At 36.4% G+C, this 16,755-nt stretch overlaps 1 protein-coding gene and 1 long non-coding RNA gene across 4 annotated transcripts; both read left to right on the top strand.

Annotated features, from left to right (window-relative positions):
- The first annotated feature begins 1,343 nt into the window (after window positions 1-1,343).
- Window positions 1,344-12,049, top strand: LOC148617799 (uncharacterized). Of its 3 annotated transcripts, none has more exons than XR_015922531.1 (4): window positions 1,344-1,540; window positions 6,642-6,696; window positions 8,198-11,226; window positions 11,883-12,049. It is a non-coding gene; the product is annotated as an uncharacterized LOC148617799 (long non-coding RNA). The 3 variants fall into 3 exon arrangements; XR_015922532.1 differs by lacking the exon at window positions 1,344-1,540 and adding an exon at window positions 6,133-6,174; XR_015922533.1 differs by lacking the exon at window positions 1,344-1,540 and adding an exon at window positions 6,181-6,317.
- Window positions 9,540-11,944, top strand: LOC148617800 (uncharacterized). Its single transcript, XM_088585128.1, has 2 exons — window positions 9,540-9,870; window positions 11,883-11,944. The coding sequence occupies exons 1-2, from the start codon at window positions 9,540-9,542 to the stop codon at window positions 11,942-11,944; spliced, it is 393 nt and encodes a 130-aa protein (XP_088441254.1).
- Window positions 12,050-16,755: the final 4,706 nt, after the last annotated feature.

The raw sequence follows: 16,755 nt of genomic DNA, 5'->3' as shown, positions 1-16,755 counted from the left end.
TTTACTTTTTCGATAGTTAGCTTTGTTTTATTTTATTTTGTTATGTTTGTTTGGTGCTTAACTCGGGAATAGAAAGAAATAAACGACTTCTTGTTGTACAATGACATGACACTATGGTATAGTCAAACATTGCTTAAAATTTAAGAATGGATGGGGTTCTCGAAGCTTTTCTAAGATATGTCCTAAGTCACGTTCTAAGACCAACTATAGGATGGAGTTAGGAACATCTTATGACAATGTAAGGTTGAGCCTCGAAGCTATCTCAGATATGTCTCAAGTTCTGACGTCATGAAGACATCCTAAATATATTTTGTGAAATGTTTCAATTGTTATTTATATTATGTTTTATTAAAAAATATTAAATACAGGTAAATGGATGATATTGTTATATCAAATGAACAAAAATACATGTATGATAAGGCAAAAGCCATTTGATTATCGGGGAGGGGGGCTATGGATTTTTTTTCCAAAACAGTTTTGTTTCACATTTTTGGTGAAAAAAAAATCATTGTTTCCTAATTATATGCATATGAGTGAATTTAAAAACCGAATGAAGTTATTGGTTTTCGATTGTTACATGTATGTATAAGAAATAGAAACAGTAGCAGTATTTTTTTTAAAATAAAGTGTCACTGAATCGTTAAACATTCAGGTCAAAGTTTAAAATCATGCACATTCCTTAAAAATATGCTTGAACCGACGCGTGCCGGTCATTCTGTGGTATTTTTTTTTTCGATAAGATGATCCTAAGACACCTATTTAGTCGTCCTAAAGTTAGGTTGAAAATTGCGACTCGTCTTAAATTATGATGGCTTCGAGAACACGACTTAAGACAGAGACGAATCATAAGATAGTCTTATGACACGTCTTATCCCTAAGATAGCTTCGAGAAACCCACCCCAGTGAATGAATGAAAATACGGCCTGGATAAAAGGATATAACAGAATTATCGAACTGATAGTCAAAAGGAATGAAGACAAGATCAAGATAACACCTAGAAAATTAAAATCATGGTAAAATTCAAGGCAATATCAACAGACAAAAAGCCAACTTTTAGTTCATATTCAATGCCTTTTGAAAACTAGAAAAATGTTTTGATAAATACTATTTTATACGCTGAATTCAGCTGAACCTTGATCTAATGGTAAATTAGGAAATACAAAACGTATCAAATATGATTTATTCCTGAAATACATCTTAAAGTATTGAAAGAATATGAACAAGAAATTCACTGAAAATTGCAATATGATTCATCTCAATGAAACAAAATACCCAGACATTTGTATTTGAATATCACCTTTCATAAAATAAATATACACTGGGCGACTAAAATATTTTAAATAATTTAAACTTGAAGTGTCTTTATTTAAAATCCAGTTTTGACATAGCAAACTGCAACTGACTAAAAATTTGTACGTGGGCGAATTCGTGGAATCAAGTTATACGAAGAAATAGGACAAAACCAAGACGACGGCTATAGCTTATAAAACGTACAGTCTGAAGTATTGCTGTGTCATAATATTAGCAGCCCCATCAAGAGGTAAGCTTTAATTTGTACATTTTAATAATTAGCTTTGTTTTTGTATAGAGTCATGATATACAAGAGTCAGGGCTTTAAATGGAATCGGAGGTTTTCCTTAGATTATCAAATTTTTTGTTAATTTCTTTTGGTTAAAGCGTTTTTTTTTATCTTGTCTGTAAATTATATATTTGAAAAATACTTGTTATCATTAGGCACATATTAAAATGTATGTACATTGATTCAAAACATCATTGCGATTTGATTGCCTTTGGCATTTGACTTTAAAATTCATTCAATTTAACGATTACCTGTACACATCTTGGTGGAATGATGTGTGGCTCCGTCTTCCGGTGGGTCCTCCTTCCTCGGATGTTTAGGCGCTGTCCACTACAACATCAAGAGGTGCACCGACTGGGATGATCAAGTCTCAGCCCGGAACCACTTGGCTCTTCATCTCAATTATTGGTCTTCCATTTGTCTGGCCTCCTTCTCCACAACCATATAGATGCTGTCCCTTCCTCTCTACACAGACACCCTATCAATCTCCTTCTGACTGCTCCAGTAATCTCCATGGCCCTCAGTGCCCTCCACATGGACTGTCCAATAATACCTCTGCATCCCACTTCTACAGCAAAGAACAAGATCTTCCATCCATTCTGTTGGCAGTCCTTCAGCAGCTCTTGGTACTTCAGGTTCTTCCTCTCATATGCATCCATCTTCAATTTTGTCTTTCCATGGCACAGTGAGTTCTAGAAGCATTGCCTGCTTTGTTGTAGCAAACCAGATCACAAAATCGGGCCTCTTGTTTGTAACTGCTATTTCTATTGGAAACTCCGTTCTCTGTCTAAGGTCTACCCTCATCTGCCAATCTGTTGCTGTCTCTAAATAGACCTTTTCCTTCAACACTAGCTCTGTCTTGTCTCCTCTTCCTTCACAAAGTTGACTGATTTCAAGCTTTCTTTGGTTTTCCTCGGCTTCTTTACATTTCTCTCTAAGCTGTCAACCAACACTGCTAGTACATTCAACTATCCTCAGCATGTTGATAGTATGTGTTCTAAATTTGCTAGCTTTCCACATATTACACACTTCGGATCTTCTATCAGTTACCAAGTTGCAAGGTTAGTAGGACTTGGAAGGACATCATAAACTGATTTCAGCTTAAACTGCAGTCTAGATTTTCCATATATCGTTCCATCACATGTCTTGCGCCTCCCCAGTTTAGTCAGCTTCCCTGTTTCTTCATTCCAACTGCCTTCACCATTCTAGCGTCTTCCTCCATTGTCCACATTTCTCTCTGTACCAAATTTCTTTTTCCTTCTGCTGATTGCTGATGCTGTTCCCCATTTGTCCGTTGGTGTGACATCAAGTCCCTGCCTTCCGATTACCACTCTTCCCACTATCTCACTGTGCCTGAAGCGTGACTCAGCTTCATCGATTGCCTCCCTTGTTGACCATTTCCTCCCTGTCTTGATTTCTATTCTTGCTGTCCGTACTTTCTTATGCTGTCTCGTAGCATCAGATGTTGCCGTACTTTGGTCACATTGAACCCTTCTGTGATGGATTTAAGTAGCTGTAATTTTCACCCCAAACTATATAATCCAACTGTGGTCATAGGTATATCATACACTAGCAGTGGCCAAAGCAAATGAGGTGGCATCCCGTGTCGATAAATCCATGCTTTGTACTTTCCTGGTAGTCCACTCTTATCAACAGTTTTCATCCAATCGTCTAGCTGGTTACGAGTTTCCCTTACATTCTGCCTGTATTTAATTGAGTCGTTTTCCCAAACATTTCGCAGGTTTCACTGAGACTGTTGGTATTTTCTCGTTGCCAATCTTGAATCTTTCTTCTGTAACCTTTCCGTTCTTGATCACCTGACTTCTAGATTTACTTGGTTTCACTTGCATTCTTGCCCAAGTGATGGCTGATTGCAGTTCTTGTAGTGTCTACCTGGCTGTTTTAGTTGTAAATATCATGTCATCCATGAATGCTCTTCCAGGTGGTTGACGCACTCTGTTCTTCTTCTCCACTGACTTTACTGTCATATTTATAGCTGCTGGAAATAAGATAACTGATATTGTGCATTTTGTGACTATTCCAACTTCCAGGCGTTGCCATGCTGTTGTAAAATCCTGGACCGTAAATCTCAGCAGAAGATGGTCAAAGTATTCTTTCAAAGGTGCTCTTGTTTTTCGTGGTACATGGCATCTTTCAACTGTACTGTGGAACTGTCCCATAGGCATTTGCTAAATCTAACCAGATGACAGCAAGTTCTCCCTTTGACTCTATTGTTTCTCGTGTTATCCGTGTCAATACATTTGTGTGCTCTATGCATCGTGATACACCAGGTACTCCTCCTTTCTTAACTGCGATGTCAATATACTGGTTCCCAAGTATGTAATTGGTCATTCTCCTGGTTAAAATTGCGAGGCAGATCTTTCCCTCCCTTCAACAGTGGTATGGTCCTAAACTGCTTCAGTACTTCTGAATTCTCTTCTTTGGGAAAAAAAAACAACCTTCTGCTTTGTATCAACTGTCTGCTAGCCGACCTCTTCTCCAAATAACTCTTATCAGTTTCCAAAGGCGTCTTGTTAATCTCTGACAGTTTTTGTAAACTTTATATAGTACTCTGTTTGGTCCTGGTGATGATGCAGCTCTTGTTTTCCTGATTATATCGACAACTTCCTTATATTTTGGTAGTGATTCATTTAAAGGTTGTATCAACTGTTCCAACTCTCTTAACCCTTCTTGATTTGGATCACTGTGCATTTCCCTGAGATACTTCTCGATTTCCTACTCGCTAGTCTTCAGCTGTCCTGACCCTTTGCTACCTGGAAACCTTGATGTAAATTGGAAAAGATCTGATGTAAATCTTAACCTTGCTCTACCTCCCTCCTTTCGTCGACGCCAACTTCGATCCGCTCTTCTAGCCATCTTGAGTTGTTCCTAATGTTATCTCTCAACTCTGACAGTGCCAGTGTCTCCTCGTCTGTTGCCTTCTTATACTGTTTTCGAAGCTGCCTTAGGTCTCGTCTCATCTTCGCTATTTCTCTTTCTCTTCTGTTCTTCTTCCCATCTTTCAGAGATTTATCCCTTTGCTCAACACCAAAATTGTCCAGACCCATGTTATAGATGATTGATGGCATGGCTTGGATCTTTTTGTCTATACTGCCTGCTAAGGTTGTATTCAAGACCGCATCAGCATCAATATCAAAATGTTCCCACTCACCTTTGGCATTGCTTGGTGTTTGGCCATCTGATCTTCTTCCTCCTACCCGTCTCCCTGTCTGTGTTTTATGTGTCTCATGCACCTTGTTAAATCTCTAAGTTTTCTTTTATCTCCATTGTCTGATGGTCCTCTGTGTTGGGTGCCTCTTTGGTTGTATCCTCCTCATTGTCTAACACATGGAGGCTGTGTTCAGTGTGGTTTGCATCCTGAACCACCTCCTCCTCCGTCTCACCAAGTTGCCCTGTGCGGTGTGTTAACCTCTGATTTGTACACGTACTTAAATGCCTGCATCAAGCCAGGAACACAGTGACTAATCTCGATTTTCCCTTCGGAAAATTTTATTTTATAATCAATAAATACACACGTTAGCCAAATCAAAAAATAAATAATAAATAAATAAAATATATAATTATAGAATGATAAAAAAGGGAATTTTCAGATCTAAATAAATTTGCATTTGACCAGTTCTTAAAATTTTAAAACGACACTTAAGGTAGATAATAGAGGACGAAGTCATTATCATTTAATGCGCAATAAAGTCATAGCTTGGAATCACTAAGAGCATTGATTTCCATGTGACATAAAGTCACGTCTTTCGCAGCTTCCCATACAAAGTTCGGTATTTTCTTCACTAAAAGTCGTTTGGTGTATAGTCTTCAATATCTTTTTTTTTAGAATTCAGTGACAATTTTTTATCGTTTCCGACATGTAATAAGAATAGGCCTTTCTGTCATTAGCCAAACACTAAGTTATACCGGTTTCACTAATTAGCGACAATAAGTGTCAAGATGCATCAAATATGGGGGATAGCCACAAGAACATTTTAACATATTTCTTAATAATCAACTTCGACCACTTAAAGGATACCAGGGGAATATAATTGGAGTGGAAATTTCTAAAGAAATGTAATGGGAATTTGAGTATTTTTCATATTATGGATGGTGACCCCATTTTTAATATGAAAGAATGTCAGTTAAATGTTTTTACATAAATTTATAAGAAATTATATAACCAGTTTTTTTATACTTTGCAAAAAAGTGGAAATTCCCAACAGATTCATATCGTATGTTGCAAAAATTTGTTTATTAAGACTCAATAATCTCGAAATCAAGTTCGGTGACCTATGTTTTTTTTTACATTAAAAACTAAAAAAAAATTAAAAACATTCTATCTACTAGAAATATTAGGTATCTACTTGGGGAAAAAAATCGCCATTTTTAACAATGATTGTAACACACATTATACACCAATTGCAATCATATCGTCTGTCTGTCCGTCATTCCGCCCGTTTGAATTTCGTTGCCCCTATTTCGACTTCCATTAAATTGACTTATTATAGATGTGGTACGTGGCTTTATATATTGGGCATGCGTTGTCAGATGTTTTGATTGTTTTCCAATATCAACTTCCTGTACACACCAAGGTGTTATGCCAACTAACGGTCTATCATTAACTACAACGAAATTATTTCTCTTCCAAATCTGAGTTAAATTTTTAGGGACTGAACATCAGCAACGGCTTATAAAGATCAATAATTCTTCTGTCAGAAATGGAACACATATACATGTAATTTGAAAGGAACTTGTTGAAATATTATTGTTATACGAAGTCTCCTCGTTGGTCGAGACATCATCCACAACAACATGGCTGTCTATCTGCAATATAGTCGTTACTCGAGTTCCCATAGTTATTATCATATTATACTTGAGTCGTATAAATAATTGTTGTATGTCTTTTTTACTTTTTAATAGATTTTTGTCGATATTGACTTAAGAAATGCACGTATTTGATGTGTTAAACATTGTAACATATGGATCACATAGAAAATTTTCTGAATGAGAATTATAGATATAAATGCTTACTTTTTTACTGCTAACTTGTATATTTCAGATATAGACAAGCAAAATGTTGGATCCCGGATCAGTCGGAGCTCTATCAGCACAAGGTAAGGTGTGCAGATATCTATACTACTAAAGGAAGAGACCGACTTCTTTGAGCCGCATCTCCTCTGAAACAATACAAGGTCGAATAAATTTGTGATATGAGGTATAAATGTAATGTTGTGTACTTCATTAATTTGTCTTTGAAACAATCTTTTTTCTACGGAAAACGCGATTTTTTGGGAAAATATTCCAATTCTGAGACCATCATTGACCCGTGTGTTATAATACGCTTTTGCGCATGCTCAATCGACATACTGTCCGGATTATGTGTACATGTTTACACGAATATTGTACGTTCATTATTTTGTTTAATTAAACGACATCCACCATTTTTCTGAGGTGCTGAACTGTGCAGACATGGAAAGGCGTAGAACGTGTCGAAATAAACCTTCCCCCTTCTATGTGTACACATCTGCGTCCAGTTTTTCGTGGAGTCCGAGTCGCTCATTTGCTTTTGTTACTTTGTATGTATGATTTTAGTTACTTTATGTTCTTTGTTGTGTATGTCTGTTTTCTATGTCTGGTCTTTGTTCCTGGATTACATTCTTTTGATTACCACTATGGCCTTGCTTCCCATGATTATTCTTTTATTATTATGCATAAAAATCAGTTGAGTGACCGTCTGTCTGTCCGTTTGTCTCCTGGCGTTTTCCATTAGATAAACAAAGCTTTATACAGTTGTTCAGAACAAAAGTTCGATTTTGAGCTAGAGAAAAAAAGTTTTCGAATTATCAAGAGACCACTTTGATAACTTACTTGAAAGCATATATATTGGGCGTAATTCTTTGATAACTAACAGGAAATTTCGCAGATAAATACAGGACAAAATGCTAGAGAGTCCCCCGTCGACTTTTCTCGCTAATTCAACCATTAAAAATTACGATCGAACAAGTCCCAGTTTGGGGGTTGATCATAATTTTGTATAAACACTTAAAAGGGTGGTTATCGAGTGAATGCGCATCTGAAAAAAACTCACACGATACATTGAAAATAACCTATATCAAGGAACAGGGATTTAATGCCTCTTCTGTGTCTTGATGTTGTATGAGGGTCTTCAACAATAAAATAGCGTTAACTCACTGAAACAGACCAAGAAGGCTCCCTGAAACGTGCACTTCAGCAGAATTCTTAATAAAATAAAAATCAAGGTTACTCTCTTGTGGCCAACTGGCCATGGAGTAAAAACTTGGGCGAAGCCTCAGGATAACCAGGTAATAACACAAGAATTACATATAGAGACTGTTAATATTGAATTAATCGATCGCTGCAAAAATACATCATTAACACATGCATGTCTCCAGCAGTCATATTGTTTATTGCAAGTGTATTTTTATGGAGTTTGGTTTTTTTTCCTCAACGGGCCATACCAACTTTTAAAGTCTTCTCTTTGCGTTTGTTGGTGTCGTCATCGTCGTCATAAAACATCAGCTCCTCCCTGGGTTAAATTAAAGCTGGGACCATTAAAATAGCTTCTTAGTACCAGATTAAACATTTTTTTTTCAGGAAAGTGCATTGGAACGAGGCATGAAACTTTGCTTATGCCTAGGTCACACATTCAAGGACCGCCTTTGCCGGAAGAGCTATGGATACCATCCGACATAACTCGTAGCGATCTGTATCGCCCCGTAGCTGACCGTATTATATCCGTAATGATTCGTAATGATACGTAGTAATACTTGGTTATCCGTGACAAGTTTCGAACATGTTCAAAATTTTCCACGGATGAAACAAACGTAGCACAACCCTACTTAATTAGCCGTATGAGCTGGTAATAATCCATTTTAATCATTAAAACCGTATTGATCAGTACTAATTCGTAGATTATTAATTGTCAAGGACTTGTACGGTTACTTACGAATAAGTACGTATTAGCACGGTTACACTACGTTATTGCTAGGGATAGTGTACGGTGTTCTACGAATGTATAACGGAAAGGTACAATCCCATTACGTTGAATTACGGATTGGTAAGGATCAATAAGGTTTCCCAAGAATTGTTACGGTTTACAACGTGTGTAGTATGTTGCATCCCGGCCAAATACGGATCATTACGGTCCAGTGTAAGCTCAATGTAGCACTGTCATAAGAATATGACAGCACTGGCAGGCACCAAACTGCCACCAAACTGACATTAAAATGACACCAGAATTTTGTATAAATACCCTGCACATGTGGTGCCAAAGATGAAGTATTTGTTTTGTTGAAAAATGAAACATCAACAACTCATATTTACAGTTAATTGGCTTGGTCTTGATATTGATACGACTCGAAATAAAAGAACAATGATTGAGCTTCTTAATGACACATGCAGGGAGGACCGGAGCAGAGGAGATGGTGGAATACGGACTGGCTCCTCCGAAGACTTATCCATGGGCAGTAGGCCATAATGGCTGAACTTAGATTAGAAAATCCAGCTGCATTTAAGAACTTTGTGATGGTAGATCTACAAATGATTCAGGAACTTCCTCATTGGTCCTAGGATTACTAAGAAGAACACCTGGTATAGGCAGTCCATCGATCGTGGATTGAGACTACCGATCACATTGAGATATTTGAATACAGGAGATAGTTACCGAACATTGATGAGTAGTTTTCGGGTTGCCCAAAACACAATAAGTGGCATTGTTCCGAGATATTTCCGAGGCCACAGTTTCAATACAATGCCGAGGACGTTATCCAGACTCCTACTGAGCTTGAACAAAGGCAAGCTATAGCTGAGCAGTTTCAAGTGAGATGGCAGTTTCCCCATACACTTGGTGCTGTGTATGGAAAACAGGTATCCATACGGTGTCCTCCAAAGGGAGGTTCCCTTTACTGCAACTACAAAGTATCATTAAGTACTTCCGATGGCTCTCGTCGATGCCGATTACAAATTTCGATGGGTGAATATTGGTGCACAAGTTTGGTGTATGACTCAGATCTGGAATCAATGTCATTTGAAGAAAGCTATTGAAAGGGGATTAATTGGCATGCCAGTTGCATCACCTCTGCCAGGTGATGAAAAACCAATGGAATATTATATAATTGCAGACGACGCCTTTGGTATGAAGACCTGGCTTAAAAAGCCTTTCTCCAGGCGAGACCTTGCCAATGATATAAGGATTTTCAGCCATCGTTTATCTAGGGCCAGAGGAGTAGTAGAAAATGCCTTTGGTATCCTGGCAAATAGATTCAGATGTTTGCTGTCAGTCACCGTAGCGAATACGTCCTGGCACGTATTCATCCGCATTAAACCGTGTTATGACGGTATTGTACCGTGTCATTCCGTATTAATTATAGCCATTTCCCGAATTGTCCTTGGTGGGTCCGTCCAAATCTGTAGTTCCGCCGTCTTTCAATCGGATTGGATCCGTATCGAACAACGCCAGTGGGATTTTCCGAGGTCATCCGTGAAATTTAATCCGTAGCAGAACTGGCGATGCAATCCGTTATTGTATGACCTAGGCATTAAGGGCGCACTAATTAACTTCCTTAGGGGGGCTTGGGTTAAAAATGTTTCGATCCTGACTTTGGAGAAAAGATAATTTGGTAAGGAATAGTGAAAAAATAAGTAATGTGAATAAAAAAGAAAAAAAATGATGATTCTCACATACGTTCGAAAAGTACAAATTCTTGCGTGCTGCGTCAAAAGAAAACTAAGTCCCCAGAGAGGTTAATGGTCAACTCCTCTTAAAACAACCAAAGCAATTCGAACAAAACTGTAAACTATTGATGTATGGTAGATGATCGTAAGTCCTTTACAACGATTACTCATTTTGTTTGAATTCGTCAAATTAGTACTGTGTTCACACTTTGCTCAATCGACCGCGATTTCGCGGGCACCCTCTAGAGCTTTAAAAGTTGGATTTTTGGTCAAGAAAACATTCAACCTGATGATTACTTTCAAGGCTATTTTTTTAAAAATTGACATTAAAGATTACAAATATGTTTTACTAATGTATCGATTTTCCTTTGCAATAGAAAGTTTTTGTATTTACTTTGTGTTTCACATCATCAGTATTCCATGAATTTTCAAGATTCGATATAATTTTAATCAATATTGATCAAAACAATATCAAAACAAAGAAAATAAGCAAAAAGATGTACTAGAAAGGCATCATATTACATCCTTGTCTGCTTAATATTTTTTTTCTAAATGTTTGATTATATGCTTCAAATTGTTATAGCAATTTTAAATTCGCAAAACGTGTTGAAAAAAGTGAAAGCTCACTGGTCTGGATTATAGGGCGTCAATTCAAAGCCGAGTAATACTAAAAAACATAAAAAATGAAAATTTATTATTCTAATGATCAGTGTACAACATATAGAATAAAGAATGACGATTGTGTGTGTGTGGGTGTGTTTTTTTTTTTTTAAATCAGAATCGTTTGAATAATTAAACTAAAATTAGTCTGTATATTAGGTAAGATACATGCATTTATCTCATCGAGTATATTTCAATTAAATAATTCTCCATAATTTTTGTTTATTATCATGATAAACACGCGCCTCCAAGACAAGCTCCGAAAGACGTGAAAAAACCAGAACAGAAAGGTATATACAAATAGGCGAAGCAGGTAACATAAAAATAGGCAATATAAACAACATACAATGTACAAATAAGCGAAGCAGGCAACTTACAAATAGGCGAAACAGGCAACATACAAAAAGGCCAAACGGACAACATAAAATACGCTAAACAGGCAATTATCCCGTGTAGTAATATCATATTTTTGTTTTCTTTAATGAAACATTTTTATGTGTGAGTTAGTATGTTTGTTTTTGCGAGAAGCTCCTCAATCAATCAGGTTCTACCAAGTGCAATATAATAAAGTGGTGTTTTAATGGTTTTGAATACTGGCCATGGGATTGTTAATACCTTGGGGGGGGGGGGGGTGCTCTGGTTCACCAGCAATTGCATGGACCCAAGGGATTCAAGATATGAAAAAAAACCAGAAACATTTAATAAAAAAAGATAAAGATAAACCCAGGTTTAAACTGAAAAGATTTTTATTCGTAGTTCTTTTTTTTTGCATTTAATATATATTTTATCAAAAATTTAGCCTCACAAAGTAATTTGGTCAAAATCTGTACAATACCACGTAAAACATGCTGTATAATTTACTAGATGTTTTACTTGCAATGTGAACTAGTAGCTGTACTGGATATTTCAACACAATGAAGTACTCACAATATTTTTTGTTTTACAGATGTTCCGCCTGACGAGGAAAGTGCAAAATCTAAGCCACCACCACAAGCTGCTCCAAAGTGATTGATCATTGCAAGACATGCTAGCATATTTGTTTTTATATTCTAATAACAACAGCTGTATTTTTATTCATAGATAAATTAAATCATGATGCAGTTTGACGATTAATTTGCATGTTGTCAGTTTTCACATCAATCTCTTGAAACATGATTGTCACGTTGAACAGCAGCATACTTCTGTAATCTTAGAATGTGGTGCAATTTCAGTTATTTGAATATAGCCCACCGCTATTTTTTTTTGCTTGCCTTGTAGAAAATTTGCTTCTAGAAAAGCGGAACACGCTTACCATACCGGCGCATCTGGTCCATGCTCCCAGTTTTTAGTTGAGTCCGAGTTCCCCATTTACTTTTGTTACTTTTTAAGTATTATTTTGGTTATTTTATGTTTGTTTGTATGATTCCCATGTCTGGCCATTGTCTCTTGATTAATTTTTTTTCTGTCTCCGCTAGAATCTTTGGTCCTTTGATCACCCTTGTAACATTCTTATTTCAGGATTGGGCATAAAATCTGTAAAGGCGTTACAATGTCAGCGCAGATGCACATTTGGTATCCCAATATTTGAACTTAAACGAATGTTTTTTACATTTTGAACTTCTCTCTGTCTGTGTGTCCGCTAATTGCATCAAATAATTGTTTTTGTAAAAAGGTAGTTTACTTGCATTTGAACATATCCGTGCATACTTTACAATTTACCCAATTCCACTGAAAAAGAAACTGCACAAACAGTTTCAAATAACCGAATTATAATGCATTGAAACTATATAATTTTAAACGACACAATTGCCAATACCGTAAGTAGTACTTTGACTTACAAGGTCAACGACCGAATTACAGACAGACAGTGGTTATCTGATTTGTAGCTATTTTTGAATTAGAAATGAAAGTGAATTTGTGTTTTTTTATTTGTATGTACCACCTCTTGTCTGATATTTATGCTGCTACTTGATCTGAAACTTATGATTTGAATTAATGTACACTGGCTCGGTCCTCAGTATATCCTTAATTCATTTTTAAAATCAGGAAATGGGGTGCATAGCATTACACATGGTCAAAAACTGAAAACAAAGTATGTAAGAACAAACCGTACAAGTATTGCGCAAATTTAGGAGAGGACGATTACCCTACCGGTGCACCTGGTTCATAATCACAGTTTTTATTGGAACCCGAGTTGCGCATTTGCTTTTTTTACTTTGTATGCATGAGTTTAGTTACTTTATGTTCTATGTTGTGTATGTCTGTTTTCCATGTCTGGTATTTGTCCCTGGATTACATTTTTAATTACCGCTAGAACCTTGCAGTTGGTTCCTTGGATTACTCTTTCAAATAACACTATTGGTATAATTCGTCAAATATTAAGAGTCTTTTATTAATACTGTAGATGAATTTGTTCAGGTTCATATTTTTTTTATCAGTTTTTATTTTAAACTGTTGGAGAGGACAAATCTTCAAAAACTTGTTCGAGACCAGATAGTTAAGTCCGCCTTTTCCACTTTAGTCTGAATTCTCTGGAAGTAATGGATTTGAAGGTTATGCCAAGATACGGAGTTACAGATGAATTATTTGAAACTTGACATATTTATCTTTTTCCGACGAAGTCTATTGGGTGTTGCGTGTGCATTAACGGGCAACTGACTGAATGTTTGATTACAATGTAGACTCAAGCAAGGGTGCATACTAACATCTTTACTATTCAATTTGTACATCAATAATCGTTTTATATACGCTTGTTCGCTAAACGTAGGCGTTGACATTAACGATGAAAAGATGTTGCTATACGCTGAAGTCTGAAAAATTACTTCTTGACAGCTTAATCAAGTGGTGCTGTGAAGACAACAAGTGATAGTAAATCGAACATAGTGTACTTCCATCCTTATTCCATTCCGAGATCACTTTGTAATTTTAAATGTGATGAGCTTCACATTTAACTTGTTGAAAAATATATATACATGTACTTTAAAGTATTATTTACGCAACATTTGGATTACAAAACGACGACTAAGCAGGTAGCATCTTCAGCCAACCGAGCACTTGGGTAAGTCATTTCAACTACAAACCGTATATATAGAGGTCTTCCATTTGGTACATTTACGAAACTTTTTTATTCAATTTCTTGGAGTACTATTAACTACGAGGCAGCAATTTGAGATGATCGCAGTTTCGCATGTATCGATTCCGTACAACATAAATCAATTTGTTTTTTATGTTTTTTTTATATAATTATGAGCCGCTATACGTCAAATGCAGCAGTAAATGGAGATTAAGGATGGAAAAGAGTAATCCAGGGAACCAAGGTTATAGCGGTAATCAAAAGAATGTAATCCAGGGACAAAGACCAGACATGGAAAACAGACATACACAACAAAGAACATCAAGTGACTAAAATCATACATACAAAGTAACAAAAGCAAATGAGCAACTCGGACTCCACTAAAAACTGGGAGTATGGACCAGGTGCACCGGTAGGGTAAGCGTCCGCTGTTTTTCTAGAAACACCCGCCGAGTTGCTCATAAAAAGTCAAGTCCGGGGTAGACAAACGAGGAAAGGAAAACTATGACCCATTGAATAAATCAGTTTTCATGGTACTGATGGATACACCATAACGATCCATGAGTTCATGATAACGGCCATAAAACTTCTGTAGTGATGACTTCAATCTTGTAGCAACATAACCCTGTTCCAGAAGCCTATTTGTTAGAGTTCTAGCGCGATACAAAAAGTCAGCGTAGTTTCGGCAAGCTCTGGCATAACGTATGAGTTGTGATATGAACACTCCATACGCATGAGCCGAAGGGATGTTGCCACAGATGAAAGGAAAGTTGACAATTCTGAATGAAAAGTCATCACGTTTGTCGTAAAGTTTGGTCAATAGTTTTCCTTTACCATCGATTTCTAAGTGTAGGTCAAGATATGAGGCTGACTTCACAGTGTCTGTAGTATCCTTTATCTCAAGTTCTTTTTGGGTAGATGCGATGTATCAAATCCCCGAAATTAGGATTGTTTAAAGATAATACGTCATCTATATAGCGGAAACTGAGATTGAAGGATCTAGCCAAATGATATTCTTTCTTTCTGATCAGATCAGCTATAAAGTCAGCCTCATAAGAGTGAAGGAATAGGTCAGCAAGTAAAGGAACACAATTTGTTCCCATTGGAATGCCGACCGTTTGTTGAAAAACACGTCCATCACACTGGACAAATATGTTGTCAATTAAAAATTCCAGCATATTGTAAACATCTTCCTCTGTATATTTGGAAGGTGATTTGGAATTATTTCTTACAAAGTATGAGGAATCTCTACCAAGAACTACATATTTGTATCTAGGTGTACCATCTTTTTTGGAAAAACAACGATGTATAATGTTTTTAAGTCGGGATTTAAACCGAGTATGGGGAACAGAAGTATACAGTGTTGAAAAATCATAGGTTTTAATGGAAACCAGCATTCATCAGACAGTGGCGCACCGCAAAGGGACTTGGAGTCATGATTTAGATCCATTAAATGGACAGAAATTGTACTTAAATGCTGTCTTAACTATTTTTTTTACATTTTACTATCCATGTCATTGGAATGAAAACATTGATAGAAGTTATACTTGAGTTAAGTATGGAAATCAACTGAACAAAAGGGGGAAAAATATAAAAATTCGACACATAATTACAAGCTAATTAAATGGAACAGGCACAATGTAGGCTTGTTCTAAATCAATCTGCCACGGATGCTTTGCACTTGTTTTTTTTCAGTAAAATTTCATTATATTGATAAAAAGTCTGTTAATATAATTGGACTTTTACAAAGCATTAGAAATTATTATTTAGCATGCAGAGTGCTATTACAAATATGATAACACACCCAATCAGATTATAACCCCCCCCCCCCAATCTCTGCTATCCCTCCCAATTTATATATGGGTCAGTCCACGATTATGGATTAAGAAGTCCTCTCTCAGCTTTCGAAAAAAAAAATAAAACTCACATTCTCCCCATTCATGAAAAATGGAGGTATAAGCAATTTAAAAAAGCCATACAAATTACTCTCCGATAAAACTGAAAATCGAATGTGATCTGTATGTTATCATACTCAATAACTACACAAAATTGGGAAAAACACCCTTCAATGCCTTCTAAAGTTAGTATCTGGAAACTGTCGGGGACGGACAGACGAACGGACGGGCACGCTACTTTTTGGAATGTATTCTTCGCCACTTAATTAGTATGGTGTGGTATAAGAAGAGGCTCTAGAAGCTGAATGGCTCACCTACTTAAATTTTTACCTTTGTATCAAGGAGTTGTCAATTTTGACTCGTACAAGACTTTGATAGGACTTGTCATAAGGATCATTTCGTCCATTGAATGTTTCTTTCTATCTAGTATAGTTTTCAAGGTTTTGGCTGAAAACTGTAAAAAAAACCCAAAAAACAACGTTATTTTTTACCTTTCAAGAGCAATAACTCTAACAAGGAGTCGCCCGACAACTTTGATCCAAATGCAGAATTTTGTAGGCTGTATAATAAGAGTTCCCATACCAGATCTATGCAGAATACCCCAAAAATATTCATCCCAAGTTTTTTTTTAATTGGTCTGGTAGGTTCAGAGAAGAAGATTTTTGAAAGAAATATCATTAAAAATTTTGAAAAAAAAGTCGAAAAGAAATCATTTCCCCAAGATGATTTAACAGATTAAAACGAAAATTTGGCCATAGATAGATAATCATGCTGAACACTTTTACCTGTATCAGATTTGGCTAAACCTAACGGTTTTGGAGATATATGAGAAAAAACTTCTGCCTGACCCCTATGTTCTATTTTAGTAACAA

The sequence above is a fragment of the Perna viridis genome, chromosome 5, assembly GCF_037379345.1.
Source record: "Perna viridis isolate PV_CMFRI_1.1 ecotype Kerala chromosome 5, ASM3737934v1, whole genome shotgun sequence".
Classification (NCBI taxonomy): Eukaryota; Metazoa; Mollusca; class Bivalvia; order Mytilida; family Mytilidae; genus Perna; species Perna viridis.
Note: the sequence above shows the minus strand (reverse complement) of the source record. Positions and strands in the feature narration are given on the sequence as shown.